General features: G+C 38.5%; 1 protein-coding gene across 3 annotated transcripts in view; it reads left to right on the top strand.

Moving 5' to 3' along the window:
* Window positions 1–23,264, top strand: part of ATL3 (atlastin GTPase 3) — a 43,884-nt gene that overhangs the window by 4,476 nt on the left and 16,144 nt on the right. For 2 of the 3 annotated variants that reach the window (XM_036260244.1, XM_036260243.1), the window contains exons 2-5: window positions 9,242–9,456; window positions 9,592–9,735; window positions 13,829–13,933; window positions 14,413–14,463. In XM_036260244.1, coding sequence (XP_036116137.1) covers window positions 9,242–9,456; window positions 9,592–9,735; window positions 13,829–13,933; window positions 14,413–14,463 — 515 coding nt within the window. The remainder of the gene's footprint in view (window positions 1–9,241; window positions 9,457–9,591; window positions 9,736–13,828; window positions 13,934–14,412; window positions 14,464–23,264) is intronic. The other variant, XM_036260245.1, reaches the window with a different exon arrangement.

Here is a 23,264-nt window from a genome sequence, read left to right as displayed (position 1 = left end):
TGTTTAGTTGGGTTTAAGTAGTATTTTAACTGAAACAGTTTAAAAACTTTATGTGTATCTACCATTATATTCCTACCTTAAGACAGATTAGAGTACATAAACGTACTTCCTTGCCATCACCAAAAGGAGCCACACCCAGCAGTTCTAGAGTTGGCTGAGGGCCTAGTGTACTTACTTTCTCATATGATGTGTTCTCTGGCCTGGTCTGTGAATTAGGAACTTGAAAGACTGCGAGCAAGAACAAGGCGTGAAAATGGTATGCTTCTGTTGGGTGTGTTGCTTTTTTATTTTAGAGAATGGTATTTCAAAAGGAGAGTGGAAAAGTCAGGTCATAATTTCACCCTGAGTCATGTACTCTACTCAGTGAAATGTTTCTAACTGTAGTTAATTTGCTTTTCGGAACTCACTGGACAGTAAGGATGAGCACTGAGGCTGGCTCCACCCTACTGGTTCTTACCCCAAGTAATTTTGCCACATGGGACGTTTAGCAAAAGTCTGGAGACATTTTTGGGTCTCATAACCAGGGGGAAATACTACTGGTATCTAGGGGGTTAGAGGCCAGAGATGCTGCTAAACATCCCACAGCAAAGTTATCCAGCCCAAAATATCAGTAGTGTTGAAGTTGAGACCCTGTTCTGTGCTGTCGAATTGATCAACTACATTTCTGTGTGAATTTTCTGAAATAGCTATTGTAATTGCTTCCAATCTGCTCGTTTCATTGACTTTATTACAGTTCAGGTGGTCTTCTCAAAGATTTGAAGGGTAAACTTTTTCCCCATAATGCTTTTCTGATAGAACTTATTTCTTAGATTTATATTTTCCATAGTACTGAAAAGGCCAATTATGGTTTAATAGTCCTATCTACTTTTTTAAAAGATCTTTAAAAATTCAGACTTAGGTAATTCTAGGAAGAGTCAGTGCTGTAATTTGCACATATCTCTACAAATCCTTCCCTATAGTAATTCATTTTTCCTGTTCATATTTCAGTTTTGTTCTACTTGACTTGTCTTTGTCATTTTAGTGCAGAGCTAGTCTATTGAGTGCACTATCACAGAGGGTATTTGAACAGGTTTATTTAAACCTATTGGTAGTCTAGATTAAGGTATGTCCTAGCAAAAGTAAATGATAAATCAGTACTTTAAAAGTAATTAGTTTCTTTGGCCCTGGCTAGGTGGTTCAGTTGGTTGGAGCACTGTCCAGTACATGAAAAGGTTTCAGGTTTGATTCCTATTCAGGGCACATAATATGGCTAGGTTTCGGGTTTGATTCCTGGTTGGGGTGAGTACAGGAGGCGATTGATCGATGTTTCTTTCTCTCTTCCTCTCTCTGTAAAGTCAATTAAAAAAATATCCTCGAGTGGGGATTAAAAATAAAAAGTAATTAGTTTCTTTGGGTTCCTATTCACTTTGAGTCCTTTTTGCTCTTCTGAAACAATATTCAATTATGAGTTATTGTGACCATGTTGTTTTTTATAACAAACCATATTATATCTTTCTGGACCTGGAGTAGTCTTTTGATAAACTTTCTTCTAGTGGAACATGCTTTCTTTTTTTTTTTTTATCCTCACCGGAGGGCATTTTTGGATATTTTGTTCAGATAGAGTGGGGGGGGGGGGGACGGGCAGAGAAAGAGAGAAAGAAACATTGACGTGAAAGGGACATATCGAGTGGTCGCCACCTACACGACCCAATCAGGGCCGGGGACAAACTGCAACCGAGATACGTGCCCTTAGTGGGAACCAAACCTGGGTCTCTCCAGACTGCAGGCCCACGCTCTAACCGCTGAGCCAAACTGGCCAGGGCTAGTAGAACATGTTTTTAACCATGGGACTTTGATCAAGTAGAATGGTTTTAATAAAGTTTATTTTAAACGATTAAAGAAATAAAAGTAATTAGGAAAAAGGTTGTAGCTTACACAGGAACTATTGGAGAGTTTATTTATTTAAATGTGTTTTTATTGATTTTATTTTTTTAAAATATTTTTTCTTTATTGATTTTAGAGAGAGAGAGAGAGAGAAAAATCGAGGGAGAACATCGATTGGCCGCCTCCTGCATGCCCCCCACTGGGGACTAGGCCCACAACCTGGGCATGTACCCTGACTGGGAACTGAACTGGTGACCTCTTGGTGCATGGGTTAATGCTCAACCAGCGAGCCACAGCCACCCGGCTGTTTTTATTGATTTTAAAAAGAGAGGAGGGAAAAGAGGGAAACATCGATGCTGCCTCTGCACACCCCTTACTGGGGATTGAGCCCACAACCTGGGCATGTGCCCTGACCTAGAATTGAACCAACAACTCTTTGGTGCATGGGGTGACGCTCAATCGACTGAGCCACACCAGCCAGGGAGAGAGTGTTTTAATTATCCAAATAATTTCAACATTTTCTACATACTTGAAATGATGGGTGATGTAGCATTACCTTGAGCTATTTACAGTAATAATCAGAATTAGCAGTATGATACAGTACTTCTCATTTAAAATAAAACAAACAGCAGGTTTTAAGCTCATTTACATGTACATGGATGACAAATGTTACTATGGTGAGGCCATATCTGTATGTGTACAAAAATGTCACCGCTATTGTTCATATAAGTGAACATAATATAGCATTTACTCTTCATATAAATGAACATTAACTGTTCATATAACAGCATTACTGTTGTCTTAAAGTACATATCCAGACTTTGGAAAATAATTGCTTTGCTATAGGGAGAAGGCATATATTACTGTCACTTAAAGGTTTTCTAGTACCATCCCTGGAGGTTAGATCCCCAGAGTTTAAGATTTCTGAGAAGTGGAAGTGATTTCACTGCAGTTAGGGGGAAACTACCCCTCCCCCCAGAGAAAACCCTAAACCTTGAATCTTTTGTGTGGGTTTTGAACAAATTGCTTTAATGTTTTTGATCATCATAATTTTTTAAAAAATTGATTTTAGCCCTGGCCGGTTTGGCTCAGCGGTTAGAGCATCAGCCTGCGGTCCAGAGAAACATGGGTTCAGTTCACGGTAAGGGCACCTACCTCGGTTGCAGTTTGTCCCCGGCCCTGGTTGGGTGGTGCAGGAGGCAGCCACTCGATGTGTCCCTTTCACGTCAATGTTTTTCTCTCTCTTCCTCTCTCTCCCTCCCACTCTATCTGAACAAAAAATGGAAAAATGTCCTCGGGTGAGGATAAAAAAAAATAATAATAAATAAATAATTGATTTTAGAGAGGGATGGGGAGAGAGAGAGACATTGAGGCCCTGAACTGGAATCGAACCCACAACCTTTTGGTGTTTGGAACAACGCTCCAACTAATTGAGCCATCCAGCCAGGGCTAATCATAAATTTTGATTTGTTCTTTAGCTAGTCCTGTACAACTTTAATTAAGCCAAGAGATGAATAGATTGCCTAGCAAGTTTGGTCAGTTTAGATATCTAGGAAATTTTCAATTCAAGAGTCACTGAATTTTAGAGCTAGAAAATAGCTTCACCTAACTGCCTGATTTTGAGGAAACCAAGACACAGAATAAAGTGATTTTACTCAGGCTCTTATATTAAGTGCACAACTGGGCCCCAAACCCTGGTTTTTCCTGATTGTTCAGAAGGCCTTTCTCCTATACATATTGCCTCACTAGAATAACAGCCTTTGCGAAAGCAGGAACTTAAATCATGGAAGGAAGAAATGATAGAATTTTATGGTATATTGCATATAGGAAGATAGGGAAGATGTGGAGTCTGACGATGGAGACATGAGAGAAGTGGAATAACGGGATTCATTTTGATGACACTAAATGTAGATTTCTAAAAATGCTAGTATTGGAAGGGTTGCTAGAGGTTAAATCTTGGCTTATTTTTTTGTTTGAGAGTGAGACTAGACATGTCTAGAATCACATAGGTTGTGGTAGAACTGGATCAGGATCTTGTCTCCTGACTCTTATGCCCATATATTTCTACACATAACTCCTGAGAATGAGGTGATGGTGGAATATTTAGGTGAATCTGTCCCTTAGGCAATTGTACATTTGGACCTGAATACAGGTTAGAAATAATGAAGTTGTGTCACTAACATAGAGGGTGTAGTGAAATAAGACTAAGTTGATCATTGAGGGAGCGGATGAGAACTGTGCAAAAGATTGAAGCAGAGCGTTGGTGTATATTATAGGAGGCTGAAAAGAAAAAAGTGAAGAGTTTCTGATAAAAAGATTTTTTTTTATTCTTACCCAAGGACATTTTTGCATTTATCTTCAGATAGAGCGGGAGGGAGAGAAGGAGGAAGAGAGGGAGAAACATAGATGTGAGAGAGACACATCGAGTGGTTGCCACCCACATGACCCCAAACGGGGGGGGGGGGCGGGAACTGCAGCCGAGGTACGTGCCCTTAGCAGGAACCGAACCAGGGACTCAGTGGTCCACAGGCCGATACTCTAACCACTGAGCAAAACTGGCCAGGGCTCTGATAAAAAGTTTGGAAGAGAACTAGCAATGTGCACTGTCACTGAGTTCATAGGTTTTAAGACGTTTTAGAAGTGGGTGGCAGTTGTGTTTTGTCACAGAGAGATAGGATTGAATGAGAATCAAGAAAGGGCTCTTGAATTTGGCAAGAGAGGTCATAAATAAATGAGAGATTGAGAGGAAAGTCAGATAGCAAGGTACTAAGGGGAATGGATTGATAAGTGGATGAAGACATATCTTTAAGGAATTTGACAATAAAAGAAAGGAGACTGGGAAGGGGAAGGGAAGAAACTGATTTTTATTGAGCTGTACTATTGGTTTTAGTGCCCACAACATTAGGAAACTATTATTCTTTCTGTGTTAGGTACTGAGGCTGAATGCCTCCTAGGTTTTACTCCCCAGGAGTTTCCAGTCTGGTGGTAAATTAAAATTACAATATGATAGTAGTTGTAATGAGTAGACTGTATGTACAGTGTTTTAGTGGAAATAGGAAAGTGGGCCCACTTTATTGAATCCCTAAAAATGTGTCAGACACTAGGCTTTCAGATGGGTATTTATAAATAAATGGAGCTGCAGGTGGTTAGAAATTTATTCATAGTCACATTGTGACTAAGTGGTGGATTGTATTAGTTTATTCTACAAATATTTACTGGGTGTCTACTATATGTGGACACTGTTCCAAGATCTTGGGGGATATAGCACTGAACCAGAGACAAAAATTCTTGCACTCATGGAGCTTACATTCTAGAGGAGAGAAAGGAAGGATTCAAATCCTGTTTTGTCTTGATTCCAGATTCTGTTTTCATTTTAGTATACCGTGTAAATGATGTATCCTTTGAGAGGATAGGCTGGGGAGGATCAGGACAAAGGGAGGGTGAAGGTGAGTGGTGAAGAATGAGCAAGTATTTTTGCATGGAGTCACGGGGGAAGAAGCATTTCAGGCGATGAGAACAAATGGTTGTGTGGGTTGTGCACTTGAGATTTAGGAATTAGGATAGGACCTGAATCCTAACTTTCTCCCAATAGAAAGACTAATGAGAATAAATTTGCCTGGGAGGATGAGGAGAGTAAGAAATTAGAGGAACTAAGGCAGTGAGGGCGGGGTGTGTATGTGTGTGAAAGGCTTTGATTTGTAGGATGGAGATTTTAACTTTTAAGTTGTCAGTCCATAAAATGTTTTTGTTTTTTTTTAAATATACAAGTATTTTTATTTTATTTATTTATTTTATTTTATTATTATTTATTATCCTCACCCAAGGACATTTTTGCATTTATCTTCAGACAGTGGGCAGGAATGAGGGAGGAAGAGAGAGAGAAACATCAACGTGAGAGAGACACATCGAGTGGTCGCCATCCACACGACCCTAACCGGGGCCAAGGACAAACTGCAACTGAGGTACGTGCCCCTAGCGGGAACTGAACCCAGGTCTCTCTGTTCCACATGCTGACGCTCTAACCGCTGAGCCAAACTGGCCAGGGTGATAAAATGTTTTTATATAGTTGCTGTCATAATATGTTTATGTACTATAATTAAGGAGTTTAGCCTTAAGGGACTGAGGTGACATTAAAGAAACACTTGGGGATGGTGACTTGGATGATCAATCTAATATATAAGAAAGGTTGGAAGAGGGTCCTAAGATTTGGATTAAGGGGTCTAAAGGATTGGGTAGTCTTAGTTGTGAGGATAAGTCAGCAAAGGACATTTACATGACACCTGGAAAGGGGTGAGTACAAGTAGTTTTTACTTGGAAGATCAGTAATCTAGTCCCATTGTCCTAGAAAGTGAGAGATAAAGATGGTGTAGTGTAAACTGAGCAGCTCTATTTGTTTAACTTGAATTTTGGTGTACAAGCCAAAAGAACAAGGTATTTTTTAAATCCAGTATGCCCACTGTATAGTTGTGAGGAGAAGTGCAGGAACATCCAACTAAACATAGCCTGCTTCTCTTCCTTTTCACTATGATATAGGCAGAAAAAGAGGAAGACATGAGTGAAGGCTTTATCACCCTTTTTTTAAAAACTGTCTTTCTTAGTGGTCGCCAACTTCTCTTGAAGTGCAACTTATTATGTATAACTACATACATTTTAGTCATTGGATTATTCCATCTTGTCTGTAGCCAGTTGTTTATTTTGTGTCTGCTATGTATTAGTGCATTCACATGGCTCAGTAAACTTTAATAGTGAAACAGATGAAACTGAAAGAGCCAGTATCATGAACTTAATTGTGAAGTCCTGGGGGACTGTTGTATTGGTTTCTAGGTTTGGCTATATCTGATTGAGCCTCTAGGTAAGTGATTTAAACAAGGTACATTTTTACTTTTCTTTCACATAATAGTGAACCAGCATGGCAGTTCAGTTACATGAAGTCCTAGGCCCTACCTCTCTTGTTCCTCCAATATTCCTAGGGTGTTGCCCTCATGTGCCTGGCCCAGGGTGACTCACTCCCACTTCTACATTTAACCAGCAGGAAGGGGGAAAATATTTGACCTGGAAGTTGCTGCATCATTTCCAGTCAGAATTTAGTCACATGGTGACACCCTAGCTGCAAGGTTGGGTTGGAAATGTGTTTCTTTTGGGTAGTTGATATGCCCAGCAAAAATCTGTTACTGTAGCAGGAGGGGAGAATGAATATTGGGTGAGCTAACAGCTATTTCAGGGACTTTGGTACTGCTTTGAGTACTGCTATTCATAAAGTCTGAATAAATTGTTCTCATTAGTATTTTTATATGAAAGACTGAAGGTGTTTAAGTCCTGGATTCACCTGCTATTGTGGCAATAAGAACTCTAAGAGATTATTCACAGAAATGTTTCCATTCTTTACCACCAATAATGGTAAAGAAAAGTATTAGTATGCATTTATTATAACTATAGCATGACATTCAACCTATATTTGTTTTCCATTGGTCTGTAAAAAATTAAAAAGTGGCAAGAACCCTTTTGTTGCTATCTGATAAAGTGTAAAAAGTGAGCAGTAATTTCGTAGGTTAAAGGGTAGATAGACTCTGGCAGTTAAGCTTTGTTGACTTTGGCTGCTGTGATCATGCAACCTTTTGTGCTTCTGGGACCAAAGTAATTTGGGGACCATATTTATGATTTTTGACCATAACTGCCTACCTTATATGCTTTACTGAATGTTTGTCCTTAAATTTACTTTAAAGTGATTCATTCTTTAAACTTAGCCTCCTTCTAAGCCATGATATATTAAAATGTGGATTTATTTCTGAATAGATATTGAAATTCATAATTATTAAAATAAAATGTCCCTTTAACTGCCTAAAACATCTCTTTCAGTACCAATGATATGTACTCACACTTAGGGAAATAGTGCTTTGCTTCAGTCTTGAGGCCCTGCTGCTACTTTTTTGTAAACTTTCCATATATCCATAGCTACTAAATGGCTCTGAATTTCAAAGAATTATCTTTCTGCTTTCAACTCTGGTAGGGAAACTACTAGTTAGTGCTTAATTTAGAGCTAAGAATAAATTGCCCCCTTGACAGGATTATTAAGAGTGGTCTATAAAATATAGCTGTATAAAGACCTTTTCAAGATCTCCTCCAGGACCTATTGGGCAAGATGCTTATCTTTTGTAGGCCTTAGTTTTCTTATAATTAATGGGACAGTATTATTTACCCCATAAGGTTGTTCTGAGGATTAAATAATACATGCAAAAGGCATAGCAGTGGCAGGCACCCTTTCTGTTGATGGATGTTTGGGCTATTTCCAGTTTTGGACTGTTTTGAATAAAGTGTACCTAGGAGTGGAATTGCTGGGCCATAGGTATGTTTATTTTTTATAGATACTACCAAACAATTTTCCAAAGTGGTAATATTCCCATCAGAATGAATGAGAATTCCAGTTGTACAATATCCTCTGCCACAGTTGATATTGTCCTTCTTTTAAATTTTAGCCATTCTGATGGGCAGGAAGTGGATCTCATTATGGTTAAGTGTGTGTGTGTGTGTGTGTGTGTGTGTGTGTGTGGTTAATTCTCACCTGAGGATATTTTTTCTATTGATTTTTAGAGAAAGTGGAAGAGAGTAGGGGAGGGGGGAGAGAGAGAGAAAGAAACATCAATGTGAGAGAGACACATTGATTAGTTGCCTCCCCCACACGCCTGGACCAGGGCCTGGGATGGAGCCTGCAACCCAGGTACATGCCCTTGACCAGGAATTGAACCTGTAAACCTTCAGTGCACAGGCTGACGTTCTAACCACTGGGCAGCACTGGCTAGGGTTCATTATGGTTTTAATTTACATTTCTTTGATAAGTAATGGTATGGAAGCACCTTTTCATATGATTATTGACCATTTATTTATTCCTTTTAAAAAATATGTTTTTACTGATGTTAGAGAGAGAGAAAGGGAGATGGAGAGAGAAACATCCACAAGAGAAACATTGATCGAATGCCTCCTGTATGCCCCCTACTGGGGATTGAGCCCAACACCTGGGCATGTGCCCTGACTGGGATTCAAACTAGTGAACTCTTGGTGCATGGGATGACTCTCAACCAACAGCCATATGGGCCAGAGCTGGTATATTTGTCTTTTTCTTATGGATTTCTGTATTGATTCTGGATATGAGTCCTTTGGATATAGGAATTGTGATATTTTCTTTTATCCTGTGGTTTGCGTTTTTACTTTCATAATGTATCTTTAATGAACAAAATTCTTAATTTTAATGAAGCTTAATTTGTCTTTTTAAAATTTTTTTTTATGGTTAGTGCTTTGGTACCTTAAGTTTTTGCTCTGTCCATGTTTGAAAATACATATTTAAAAATATTTGAAACTAATGCTTTTCTCTGTAACAACATAGGTGATGCCATGGAGAGTGGAAAGCCTGGTCCAGTGCAAGTTGTTTTGGTTCATAAAGACCAACATTCCTTTGAGCTGGAAGAGAAGGCCTTAGCCAGCATCCTCTTGCAGGACCACATTCGAGACCTTGATGTGGTGGTGGTGTCAGTGGCTGGTGCCTTCCGAAAGGGCAAGTCCTTCTTTCTGGACTTTATGCTTCGATACCTATATTTCCAGGTAAGGTAGAATTAATTTCTTTTCAAATTGGAAAATGAGAATTTCTGTTTGAAAGAGCAAAATAAGCTCATGCATTATTTTTCATGTTTAATATTAAATTTAAGATTTAATGGAAATGTCCTATTTCTCCTGTAGAAAGAAGGTGGCCATTCAAATTGGTTAGGTGATGCAGAAGAACCATTAACAGGATTTTCATGGAGAGGGGGCTCTGACCCAGAAACTACTGGGATTCAGATCTGGAATGAAGTTTTCACTGTGGAGAAGCCAGGTGGGAAGAAGGTAAGGAAGAAAAAGGCTTACAAATGATCAAAAATGAACAAAATAATACCTTTAATGTATATGTTGATAATCAAAATTTTTATTACAATGATATGTGTGTGGTTGAAAATAAAGCATGAATATATTTGAAAAGGTCAAATAGTAATAAAAGACTTCTAACAAAAAAAATAGTAAGCTACAGTTGTAGAGTCTATCCCCAAATTTCTTTGTAAGGGTCAGGAGGACCAAGTCATGTGTCTCTCTTTTTTTTTAATCCTCACTGGAGGATACATTTATTGATTTTAGAGAGAGGAAGGGAGAGAGAGAGAAAGAAAGAAACATTGATGTGAGAGAGAAACATCAATTGGTTACCTCCTGTATACACCTCGACTGAGCATCTAACTTTCCCTAAGTATCCTGGCTAGGTTGGTTGGAGTGATGCCCTGTGCCCCCGAAGGTCACAGGTTCGATTCTGGGTTAGGGCACATATCTGGGTTGCAGGTTCAATCCCTGGTGGGGATGCATATGGGAGACATTCAATCGATGTTTCTCTCTCACATTGATGTTTCCCTTTCTCTCTCTCTCTCTTTCCCTCCCCCTCTCTCTAAAATAAATAAAAACATCCTCAGGTGAGGATTAAAAAAAACATTTAAAAAAATAAAGAACTAGAACAGAGTAGAAAGTATTAGAGTGCAGTACATAAATGAATTTAGTTTAAACTTTATGTATGTGTATATTTGGTCATGATGTAACATATATTTCTTACTATGGATTCCAGTTGAAAACATTAGAAAACCACCTAGAAGTGGAATTGCTGTGTCTGAGAATGCCCATTCTCCCCTCTTTTAAAACTACTGCCAAATTGTTCTTTATTTTTTCCAAGATTTTTAATATATTTTTCTTACCTCCTGAAAAATTTGCACAAATCAGAGTCTTCATATATACTCACAACATTGTATTAAATTTTATTCTCATAACAATGATTTTCAAGGTATTGTTAAACATGTACTAAAATTACTTATATTACCTGGCCAGTGTGGCTCAGTGGTTGAACATTGACTTGTGCACCAAGAGGTCGCTGGTTTGATTCTTGGTGAGGGCACCTGCCCATGTTGTGGTCCAGATCCGCAGTGGGGCCATGTAGGAGGTGGCCAATTGATGTTCTCTCTCATCAGTGTTTCTCTGTCTCTTTCCCTCTCCCTTCCTCTCTCTTTAAAATCAATTAAGAAAAAAGAAAAAATTATATTTTTGCATACTTAATAATTACTAAACAGTACTAAGAAAAAGCAAAATACATTTTTCTCATATAAATTCTAATTTCTACAGAAAATTCTGAGTCAGATATGTCATTCTTTCTAAATTATAAAAAAATAATCTAATGTATGAGATAGCTACAATAAAAAGAAAACATACATGTATGTTTAATCATTGACAGTATTACAAATGTCCCCCAATTCCCCCATCCCTTCCACCCCAGTCCCACCCCAAGCCTTGATCTACACTATTTTCTGTGTCTATTGGCTATGCATATATGTATATAAGTGTATATAAGTTCTTTAGTTAATCCCCCCCATGATATGTCAGTCTGTTCCATGCATCCATGTCTCCAAATTATTCTTGAAAGGAGTTATGGCACTTTACCATTCTTTTTGTTTTTTAAAATTTTTTTCTTTATTCATTTTAGAGAGGGAGGTGGAAGGAGAGAGAGATAGAAACATCGATGAGAGAGAACATCGATCGGCTGCCTCCTGCGTGCCCCCCACTGGGGATTTAGCCCACAACCTGGGCATGTGCTGTGACCAGAAATCAAACCAGCGACCTCTTGGTACATGGATTGATGCTCAGCCACTGAGCACCACCTGCCTGGCGGCACTTTACCATTCTAACACATTATAGGAGAATATTATTTTCCCCAAATATCCAGCACTTTAAGTATACATGACTGCCATTACTCAAAGAGCTTTTCTTTAGTATTTCCCCTTGTTTCCTCTATTTAGCCTTATTTTTTTGGTCAGCAAATATATGCTATCATTAACCCCCTTTTTGTTTTTAGAATGGCTATTATTTTATTATTATTATTTTTTATCCTCACCCGAGGACATTTTTCCATTTTTTTGTTCAGATAGAGTAGGAGGGAGGGAGAGAGAGAGAAACATCAACGTGAAAGGGACACATCGAGTGGTTGCCACCTGCACGACCCAACCAGGGCCGGGGACAAACTGCAACTGAGTACGTGCCCCTAGCGGGAACCGAACTCAGGTCTCTCTGGACCGCAGGCTGACGCTCCAGCTGCTGAGCCAAACCAGCCAGGGCTCATTAACTCTTTTTTTATTGAGATAAATTTATATACTATAAAATTCATCTTTTAAAAATATAATAATTCAGCAGTTTTCAGTATACTCACAAAGCTGTGCAGGTATCACCACCATCTAATTCCAGAACATTTTCAGCACCCCAGAAAGAAACTCAGTTCCCACTAGCAGACTTTCCTCATTTCCCTGTTCTTACAGCCCCTGGACACCACTGATCTTTTAGAATTACAGATAGGCGATTATAGTTTTCTATGTGTATTTTTGGTTTGTTTATATGTAATATTTTATATGTACCAGGTGCTTGCTTTTTTTCTAGCAACATTTTTGTTTTTAAACAAAAATAATATGTATACATAGTTTAAATAGTTAAATAGTATTGCAATGTTGACAATAAAAAGGAGCATCCATCCTTTCTACCACCTGGTCCCTTTCTCCAGAGGCAATCACTTGTAGTACTTTTTGCTGTGTTTTGTGCTGTTTGCTTCTAATTTTTAAAATTTTACTTTTAGGGTAGGAATGGGTTACTAAGTCCTTTTTGGAAAGCCTGAGGCCTCAAGAAGCCTAGCTGTATTACATAGAGTGCAATGATAGCCTTGATTCTCCTGCTTTCATTTGGCAGCTTTGGTGTGGTCTGTCTTTTGTAAAGATTGAAATAAATGTTAATTTTCTTTTAAACATCCTGAAAACCCTAGACATTTGAGAGAAGAATACAGCCTTGCAGGTAAATGACAAAAATATTCCAGCCCTTTTGTTTTATTTTATTGAATTATACCATAGTTTAAAGTCAGTTAGTATTCTTTATTTCTTTTTCAACAATAAAAGCCCCGCCGGAGTGGCTCAGTGGATTGAGCTTAGACCCAAGGACTGAGGTCCCAGTTCGATTCCCTGACAGGGAACACGCTTGTGTTACTGGCTTGATCCCCAGTAGGGGCGTGCAGGAGGCAGCTGATCAGTGTTACTCATATTGATGTTTCTATCTCTTTCTCCTTTCCTCTCTCTCTAAAAAATTAATAAAAACATAAAAAAAACTTAAACTTTAAAAACAAAATAAACCAAAAAACCATCCATATGACTGGCTTGGTGAGTGAGCTAATCGGCCTCAACATTTGGCTGTTTTAGTTGGGGCAATTTTCCTCTCTTTCCCTATTGTTCTGTAGTCCTCTGTTATCTCCAGCAAAGTTCTCTGTTTAAAACAAGACACCTAAATAAATTATACTTTTCTTTTTTTTTTTTTTTTATCCTCACCCGAGGATATTTTTCCATTTTTTGTACAGATAGAGTGGGAGGGAGAGAGAGGAAGGGAGAGAGAGAGAGAAACATCGACGTGAAGGGACACATCGAGTGGCTGCCACCAGCACGACCAACCAGGGCCAGGGACAAAGTGCAACCGAGGTACGTGCCCTTTTTCTGATAGAACCTATAAGCAGGTGCGTAAGCCTCATTTCAATGTTACCTATACTTTTCTTTTTTATATATATATATATATTTTTTATCCTCACCCGAGGACATTTTTTGTTCAGGTAGAGTGGGAGGGAGAGAGAGAGGGAGAGAAACATCAATGTGAAAGGGACACATCGAGTGGCTGCCACCCGCACAACCGACCAGGGCCGGGGACAAACTGCAACCAAGGTACATGCCCTTAGCGGGAACCGAACCCGGGTCTCTCGGGACCGCAGGCTGATGCTCTAACCGCTGAGCCAAACCGGCCAGGGCTCAATGTTACCTATACTTTTCAATTTCTTCTTTACATTTTCCCCCTTCTCACTTTAACATATTTTGTTTGTCTTTTTCTTTTTTATTAGGTCGCAGTTGTTCTGATGGATACCCAGGGGGCATTTGACAGCCAGTCCACTGTGAAAGATTGTGCTACCATCTTTGCTCTAAGCACCATGACTAGTTCTGTTCAGGTAAAACCAATGACTAGGAAAAATAGTTTGCAGAGGAAATAAGATAAAGGGGTTGCATCTAGTTTTAGTTATTGTTCTATTACCAGAATTCCTATGGTGATATGTAAATATTCTTTATAGACTACTGATATAGGTTACCTCTTATAGGCTCAAGAAGACACCTAAACCATTTTCCACTTTGGTCATAAATTGTATATAAAAGACTCTAATAAAAGTCTGAAAGTGGAAATTGAAATTACATCATATAGGAAATATAGATTTGGTAAGAACTTAAGAAAATGATATTTTAAACTGTAAAGGAAGACTTAACGTTATTTCAGTCATGTAAGCATAGTTTTCTGAAGGACAGAGAATATTACTGTTTGAACCGACTTCATATTCTTATATGCAAACCTATAAATGTACAAAGCAATGCTTTAGGCCTATTTGGGCTTTGTTTGAGGTAAGCTAAAGTATCAATTTGGATGTTTGTTTTCTAGATTTATAATTTGTCTCAGAACATTCAGGAAGATGATCTTCAACAGCTACAGGTATATATTCTTCATTAAAACATCATAATATCTCTTTTAAAAGTTTTAAAAACAGAAAAATTTTACTTGAGTAGTTTGAGCAAAAGATTGAATATTGAGGAAGGTTTTTTTTCCACAGTAATTCCACACTGTATATTTATTGCTGAAGAAAATAGGGAAGGCCTTAATGAGTTGAGCAGGGAACTAAAGAAAGTGGCCAAGTAAGTCCTACAGACCTATCTGGGTGGAAAGTGCTATAGGAGAGGTAACAGCCATAAGAAAGATCGTGAGGTGGAGTGTGCTTAGCAGGATCAAGAAATAGTATAATATTTCTTTAAAAAACAAAACAAAACAAAATAATTCCTAAACTTTGGCCCTTAATGTTACTACTAGGAATTACTATATATTATGTAATACAAATTATATTATAAATTGGTAGTTCTACACCAGTGCCATGACTTGATGGTTGAGAGCTGTTGATCTGTAAAATATTTCCATCAAAACTTAAATTTGACACCTTTTCACCTGAAACTAGTTTCTTTTTGAACTCCTTCCTCTCACACATTTCTTTGAATGCCCACCTTGTGTGCATTTAAAGATACAGTTAAACAATAATGTTATAGATGCAATAGTGCTTGAGGCAGACTTAATTGATTATTTATGGATTTTGTGGTCTGGTCAGTGAGAGAGATACATAAATATATATATGTGTGCTATAACAGCACCACAAGCTGGGTGGCTGAAAACAATAGAAATTTACTATCTTAGTTCTGGAGGCTAAAGGTCAGAAATCAAATAGTCAACAGGGCCCTTTTCTCTGAAGCCTGTGGGGTAAAATCCTCTCTTACCTCTTCCTAGCTTCTAGTGGTTTGCTGGCAGTCCTTGGCATATGTTGTTGACTTGCAATTATAGCACTTCAATCTCTGCCTCTGTCTTCATGTGGCTGTTTTCCCTATGTCCATGTGTCTTTCGACTTCACATTGCATTCTCCTCCCTGTGTCTCTGTTATTTCTTCCTCTAAGAACAGCAGTCATATTGAATTAGGGCCCATGCTAACTCATCTTAACTTGATTACATGTGTGAAGACTATGTTTCCAATAAGATCACATTCACAGGTACTGGGGATTAGGACTTAAAGATATTTTTTGGGGGGAGATACAACTCAACTCATAACAGATGGTAAGGAAAATAAGATGCAGTTACATAATTCTCCTTTGATACTATTCTCAAAAACTTCCCTACCCTTTGATTCCTCAAACCCAAGATATGTTTAAGGGTATCTTTTCCATAAGCATTTTAACATCAGGTGTCCCTGATTCTTTTAATTATATCTTGCTTTAGGGGAGGAAAAATATCTTTTCTCTACTCATCTTAGATTTTTGGCTGAGGCAGAGATTGAATGGAGATGCCTGCTTTGATGAAGAAGACTGGGACAGGTGTCAAAGTTCTTGGTAAATAAGAGGGAATGCACATGGTTAGTAGATGGACACCAGTAAAGAATTAAAAGGAGATTGTTCTGCAGAATGGCTGGAAACTTAACGGAGTAGGGGTCTTTACAAAAAGATGGAGAATACTGTTTAGAAGTGATAACGGGAATCAAGGGAGTCACCAAATTCACCTTTTGATCTGGAGAAACATGGGATATGGGAGAATAATGGCTACCAGTTGAGATATCCACAGGGAAAATTGTGCCCTCTGAATTTAGTTAAAGCAGGGAGGTAGAAGAAACATTCAAAGAAGCAGTTGGAAATTTAGTGGGAGTTATTGTGGATTTGAAGTTACAGAAGATACAGTGGAAGTACCTGGAAAGGGGGAGGTCCAGAGCATTATGTGGATGATAGTGTCAGGGCCTTAGACGAGAGCTGGAGGGAGGGGTGTGGCTGTGTTAGAGCCTTTGTTGGTGAAAATAGGGATGGTGGGTTTGGTGCTCTAGTGGATGGCCACTGGGCCTAATGGCTGGAGGACCTAATGGCTGAAGGACCTGTCTCACTTGACAAGGCTGATTGATGGTGACTCCAGAAATCGCACAAATTATATGTTAAAAGGAGAAAATAATATTCTTGTGTGCCTGAAAATTCACAAGAATCAACTGGACAACTATTTATAATTAGTATAAAACTTAATTCAATACCTGTCAGATTACAAATACAAAAATCAATAGGCTTTCCTATCTACCAACATTAACCAGTTTAAAAATGTAATGGACCCCTGGCCGGTTTGGCTTAGTGGTAAAAACGTCGGCCTGCGGTCCAGAGAGACCTGGGTTCGGTTCCCGCTAAGGGCACCTACCTCAGTTGCAGTTTGTCTCTGGCCCTGGTTGAGTCATGCGGGAGGCAACCACTCGATGTGTCCCTTTCACGTCGATGTTTCTCTCTCTCTCTCTCTCTCTCCTTTTCTCTCTCTCCCACCTCCCACTCTATTTGAACAAAAAATGGAAAAATGTCCTCGGGTGAGGATAAAAAAAAAAAAAATGTAATGGAGAACATTTGCTATAGTAACAAAATAATAAAAACTCAGAATAAGCTTAAGGAGATTCATCTGAAGCACTTCATAATTGTATGAGGCATGTAAAAGATTTAACCTCATGTAGAAATATTCCTTGTTTCTTGTGTATCTATATTCTGTGTATGTATCTTTTATATTTATGTGTAGCTAACACATTTATTGCTTACTCTGTGCTAGACACTGCTGTGTATTACATGTATTATCTCATTTGAGATAATACTATAACGTTGCCGCTTCTCCATTAAACAATATTATAAAGGCATTATTTTCGGAATTTGACAGACTTGTTCTAAAATTCATTTTGAAAGTTGAATTGTAAAACAGCCAAAAAAAATTTACAAGGGATGGCCCTGGCCAGTTTTGCTCAGCAGTTAGAGCATTGACTCGCGGACCAAAAGAGTCACAGGTTCAATTCCGGCCAGGGAAAAGAGGTCAGAGCTCCTGACTAGTCAGGTGTTGCATGTTTTAAAAATTTTTGCAGCACACTGGTTGAAAATAACTGATTTATTATGATAAAGTATATTTTCATATGTTTTGTACCTCTTAAGAATATATGATTCTGCCCTGGCTGGTGTGGCTCAGTTGCATGCACCGAAGGATCTTGGGTTCAATTTCTAGTCAGGGCACATACCCACGTTTCTGGTTTGATCCCTGGTTAGGGCACTTGTGGGAGGCAACCGATCCATATTTCTCACGTAGATGTTTTTCTTTCTCTTGCAATCTCTCTTCCTCTTGCTTTAAAACAAATAAAAGAATATATGACTCTATACCAGAAAGGATGGATCAGTCAATAAATGATGTTAGGGTAGTTGCCTGCCTATTTAGATAAGGTGTAAATTAGATCCCTGCCTTGTACTACATGTCAAAATAAATTCCAGATGGCTTAAATATTTTGATGTAAAAAGAGAAACCATAAATGACTAGAAAAAATAGGCCAATATACAACATTGAGGGAGAATTTTCTAAGCAAGACATCAAAGGTGTGGAAGACAAAAGAAAAAATTGGGTAGATTTTATTTCATTATAAATTACAAAAACAAAGGTTTCCTGGTAGAGTTACTGTCTTCACTTTATGCCTTCTTCATAGAGTCCGGGATTAAGCTTTATAAATTGGTAGTATGATGTCTATCATTGGAATAGTTTTTCTCTTTTTAAAAGTAATAATGTGTGCCTGGCCGGTGTGGCTCAGTGGTTGAACATCGACCCATGCACCTCTAAGAGGTCACCGGTTTGATTCCTGGTCAGGGAACATGCCCAGGTTGTGGGCCCGATCCCCAGTTGGGGGCATGCAGGAGGTGGCCAGTCGATGTTCTCTCTCATCGATGTTTCTCTCTCTCTCCCTTATCTCTCTTCCTCTCCCTTCCTCTCTGTCTAAGATCAATAAAGAAAAAAAAGTTAACAATGTATTATTCATGAAATTAGAAATGATATTGTCTTTGCAAAAAACTGGATACGAGGGATAAAACTGAATCCCTATTATCATTTGTATTATTTTCTATGTATTTGTTAACATATATATCCCTATAGGAAATATATAATAGGTGACACTAAGCCCTTAGGGGCTACCTATGTTTTGGAATCAATTTTTTTTGGAGGGGTTTTAGATAGGTAATATGTTTCATACGATAGCATGAGGTCCAGGACAAGAATGGACGTTCAGGTAATACCTCCTAATTAATATTTCTGTCATGAAGTGTATGACCAATTATATGAAGTAGGATAAATAGCCTATAAAAAGCCTCACATCAGTTCAAGGCAGGTTTTCCTTCAAATGAGTTTGCTGCTTAACTTGGGTTTTTAGAGCTTTTTGAATTGCAGAATTACAGATAGTAGATCATAGGTTTTGTATTATAGTTTTATGTGTGTTTTTGTTTTGTTATGTAATATTTTATATGTACCAGGTACTTGCATTTTTTTAAACATTTTGTTTTAACTATTTAAACACACACATAGTTTAATTAGTTAAATAGTATTGCAACCCTGGCAACCACCAATCGTTCTCTGTACCCATGAGCTTGTTTTATTTTAAATTTTATTATTATTTTTTGTTATTTTAGATTCTACATACGAGATTTAGATTCCACATATGAGATTATATGGTATTTATCTTTTTCTTGTCTGACTTAATTTCACTTAGCATAATGCCTTCAAGGTCCATCTATATTGCAAATGGCAGAATTTACTTTTTTTTTTTTATGACAGGGTAATGTTCCATTGAATATATATGCCACATTTTCTTTATCAATTCACCCATTGATGGACACTTAGGTTGCTTCCATATCTTGACTGTTGTAAACAATGCTGCAATGAATATGGGATGCATATATCTTTTTGAGTTAGGATTTTCATTTTCTTTGGATTAATATCCAGAAGTAGAATTGCTGGCCCTGGCCAGTTTGGTTCAGCGGTTAGAGCATCGGCCTATGGTCCAGAGAGACCCGGGTTCGGTTCCCGCTAAGGGCACGTACCTCGGTTGCAGTTTGTCCCCAGCCCTGGTTGGTCATGCGGGTGGCAGCCACTTGATGTGTTCCTTTTACGTCGATGTTTTTCTCTCTCTCTCTTCCTCTCTCTCCCTCCCACTCTGAACAAAAAATGGAAAAATGTCCTCAGGTGAGGATGATAAAAATTTTTTTTAAAGATTTGCTGGATTGTAATAGTAATTCTTTTAATTTTTCAAGGACCCTTTCTACACTATTTTCATAGTTGCTGCACCAATTTATAGTAGTGTACAAAGGTTCCCTTTTCTAGCCATTTTAACAGGTGTGAGGTGATATCTCATTGTGGTTTTGATTTGCATTTCCTTGATGATTAGTGATGTAATTTAGCACCTTTTCACGTATCTTTTGGCCATTAGTATGTCTTCTTTGGAAAAATATCTATTCATATTCTCTGCCCATTATTTAATTGGATATTTTTCCTTTTTGCTATTGAGTTGTATGAGTTTCCTATTTTTTTGGATTTTAACTCTTTACTGATATATGATTTACAGATATTTTCCATTTGGTAGGTTTTCATTTTGTTGATAGTTTCTTTTGCTGTATAAAAGCTTTTTAGTTTGATATAATCCCATTTATTTATTTTTGCTTTTGTTCCCTTTGCATTTAGTGTCAGATCTAAAAAGTCATCACCAAGACCTATGTCAAAAAGTTTACCCCCTTGTATTTTCTTCTAGGAATTTTATGGTTTCAGGTCTCATGTTCAGATTTTTAATTCATTTTAAGTTAATTTTTGTGTATGGTGTAAGATAGTCTAGTTTGTTTTTTTTTATCCTCACCTGAGGACATTTTTCCATTTTTTATTCAGATAGAGCGGGAAGGAGAGAGAGGAAGAGAGAGAAACATCGATGTGAAAGGGACACATCGAGTGACCGCCACCCACACAACCCAACCAGGGCCAGGGACAAACTGCAGCCAAAGTACATGCCCTTAGCAGGAACTGAACCCGGGTCTCTGTGGACCGCAGGCTGACGCTCTAACCGCTGAGCCAAACTGGCCAGGGCAATAGTCTAGTTTTATTATTTTGCATGTAGCTGCCCAGTTTTCCCTACACTATTTAATATTGAAGAGACTATCTTCTCCCTATTGTATATTCTGTCTCCTTTGTTATAAATGAATTGACATATATATAACATGGGTTATTCTGCGCTTTAATATATTTTTTTCCACTGATCTATTGTCTGTTTTTATGCCAATACCATACTTTTTTGTTTTTAATCCTCACCCAAGGATATTTTTCTATTTATCATCAGATAGAGGGGGAGGGGGAGAGGGAGGGAGAGGGAGAGGGAGAGAAACATTGATATGAAAGGAGACACATTGACTGGTTGCCTCGTGCATGACCTGACCAGGGCCAGGGACGAACTGCAACTGAGGTACATGCCCTTGACTGGAATCAAACCTGCAGGCAGACGCTCTAACCGCTGAGCCGAACCGGCCAGGGTTTTTTTTTTTGATGACTATAACTTTATAGTTTAGTTTGAAATCAGGGCCTGGCAATTTCTTTTCAATTCTTTTCTCATTTGGATTCTGTTTATTCTTTTATTTATTGATTCCTATTTAATTCTAGGCAGTTTCCAGTAGTTTCCTGAGAAAGGGTAGAAAGGATGCATAGGAGATAACTTTTTTGAGGTCTTGTAAGTCTAAGGCTATTTTGATTTTGTCCTAGAATTATATAATAAATATATAAAAAAATTTATTTATTTATAATTGAAGCCAACATTGCTTCATTGTCTTGCAGCCCCCAGTGGTGAAGTCCCACACTATCTGATTCCTGATCTTTTGTATGTCCCTCTTTGAAGCTTTTAAGATCTTATTCTTGGCATGAATGTTCATGATAATGTACCTTATTGTGGGCTTTTTCTTTATTCTTTGTAAATTTATATCATCTCAGATAAGATGTTGAAATTGTTGCAACCAAGAAATAACAACAGTATACTATTAAAAAGCAACATTCAGAAAACAAAAAAGAGCTCCTGGAAATTAAAACGACGACAACAAAAATGGAAAACTCAGTAGAGGAGGAGTTAGAAGATAAACTGGAGAAAATCTCCTTGGCCGGTTGAATAAAAAGTCAAAGAATAGAAATTGGGACGGGAAGGAAGTGAAGCGAAAAGAAGAGGAGAGAGGTAGAGGGAGAAGGGAGTTGGAGGAGAGGGAGAACAGTAGAGCACAGAATCAGGAAAATTTGGTGATCAATTCAGGTGAGGTTTAACATGTTAATAACAGGTATTTTAGTAAAAGAACAAAATGGAGGGAATAGAAATTTTAAAAGGAATAATATGGTGTTCTAGAATTAAAGGATGTGAGTTTTTGTCTTCTGCTAGGAGCTTTTTGCAAAGGTCTGGTGGTCCTTGACCATCTGTAATTAACAGTGAGCCTCTAGAAATCTGACTGGGACCTTTGTAAGAGGTGAGCCTTGTGTATTGTTTTGGATCATAAAGAGGTGATATGGCGCCCTGGCCGGTTTGGCTCAGCGGTTAGAGCATCGGCCTGTGGTCTAGAGAGACCCGGGTTCGGTTCCTGCTAAGGGCGCGTACCTCGGTTGCAGTTAGTCCCCGGCCCTGGTTGGTTGTGTGGGTGGCAGCCACTCGATGTGTCCCTTTCACGTCGATGTTTCTCTCTCTCTCTCTCTCTCTCTCTGTCTCTCTCTCTCTCTCTCTCTGTCTCTCTCTCTCTCTCTCTCTCTCCCCCTCTCTCCCTCCCACTCTATCTGTACAAAAAATGGAAAAATGTCCTCGGGTGAGGATAAAAAAAGAGGTGATATGGCAAAATGATTTAGCTATTTTGTTGCAACTTCTTTTTTTTTTTTATCTTCTCCTGAGGATATTTTTCCATTGATTTTTAGTTAGACTGGAAGGGAAGGAGGGGTGGGGGAGAGGGAGAGGGAGAGAGATCATGAGAAAAGGGAGAAACATTAATGGAGAGAGACACATTGATTGTTTGCCTTCTGCAGGGCACTGACTAGGGCCCGGGATTGAATCTGAAACGAGGTCTATGCCCTTGACTGGGAATCAAACCTGAGACTCTTTGGTCGGTTCAAGACTCTGGTCGGTGGCCCAATGCTCTACCCACAGAGTCAAACTGGCCAGTGCTGTTGCAACTTCTAAATGCCTATATTTGCAGATGTTTACTCTTGGGCAGTCAAATTCCCCAGAGAAAAATTCTTTGAACTCCTGCCTCGGGTGGGTGGGTAGAAGTTTGCTGAGGCTCCAGCAGGGTGTGAGTGAGGGCTAAAGAATTTCTCTGTTTAGTATGGTTTACACTTTGATTTAAGTACCCATTTCCAGTAAGGTAGAGGACTTCTTACTCAGCAGAGTATGGAATCAAACGTCTTTATTCTTTCTGGTTTATCCTCCCCAGATAGTGTACTTCCTATCTTCTGTGGGGGCAGGAAGAGCATTGGAGCTGGTGGAGGGAACAGCACCTGGGAGTGTTAGGTGCTTTCTCTAAAGACTTTCAACCATTTCTTTAGTTATCTCTCTCACCCCTTTCTTCAAGGTAACTGGTGCTACTAATTTCTGAGCCTTTCAGGGATTCTGCTGAGAGAATCTGCTTAGTTCTGGATGGCCCATCTCTTGCCAGATGTCTTAGTGCAGAGGAATTCAAAACCTGAGACAGTTCTCGTTTGTTTGTTTTCCTTCCACTATTTTTGACAACTCTTGTCTGCTGTTATATTATTTCTCATCATCTTTGTCCTGTAAATTTATAACTTTTAAACTTATTTTTGCTCTACTTTTAGTGAGGCTTCATGAAGAAATAGAGGTAGATGTATGTGTAAACACTAACCTTAAAGAATTTGTTTATTCTGTAATTTGAATG

This window comes from Molossus molossus, unplaced genomic scaffold (genome assembly GCF_014108415.1).
Source record: "Molossus molossus isolate mMolMol1 unplaced genomic scaffold, mMolMol1.p scaffold_m16_p_13, whole genome shotgun sequence".
NCBI classification, from domain to species: Eukaryota; Metazoa; Chordata; class Mammalia; order Chiroptera; family Molossidae; genus Molossus; species Molossus molossus.
Note: the sequence above shows the minus strand (reverse complement) of the source record. Positions and strands in the feature narration are given on the sequence as shown.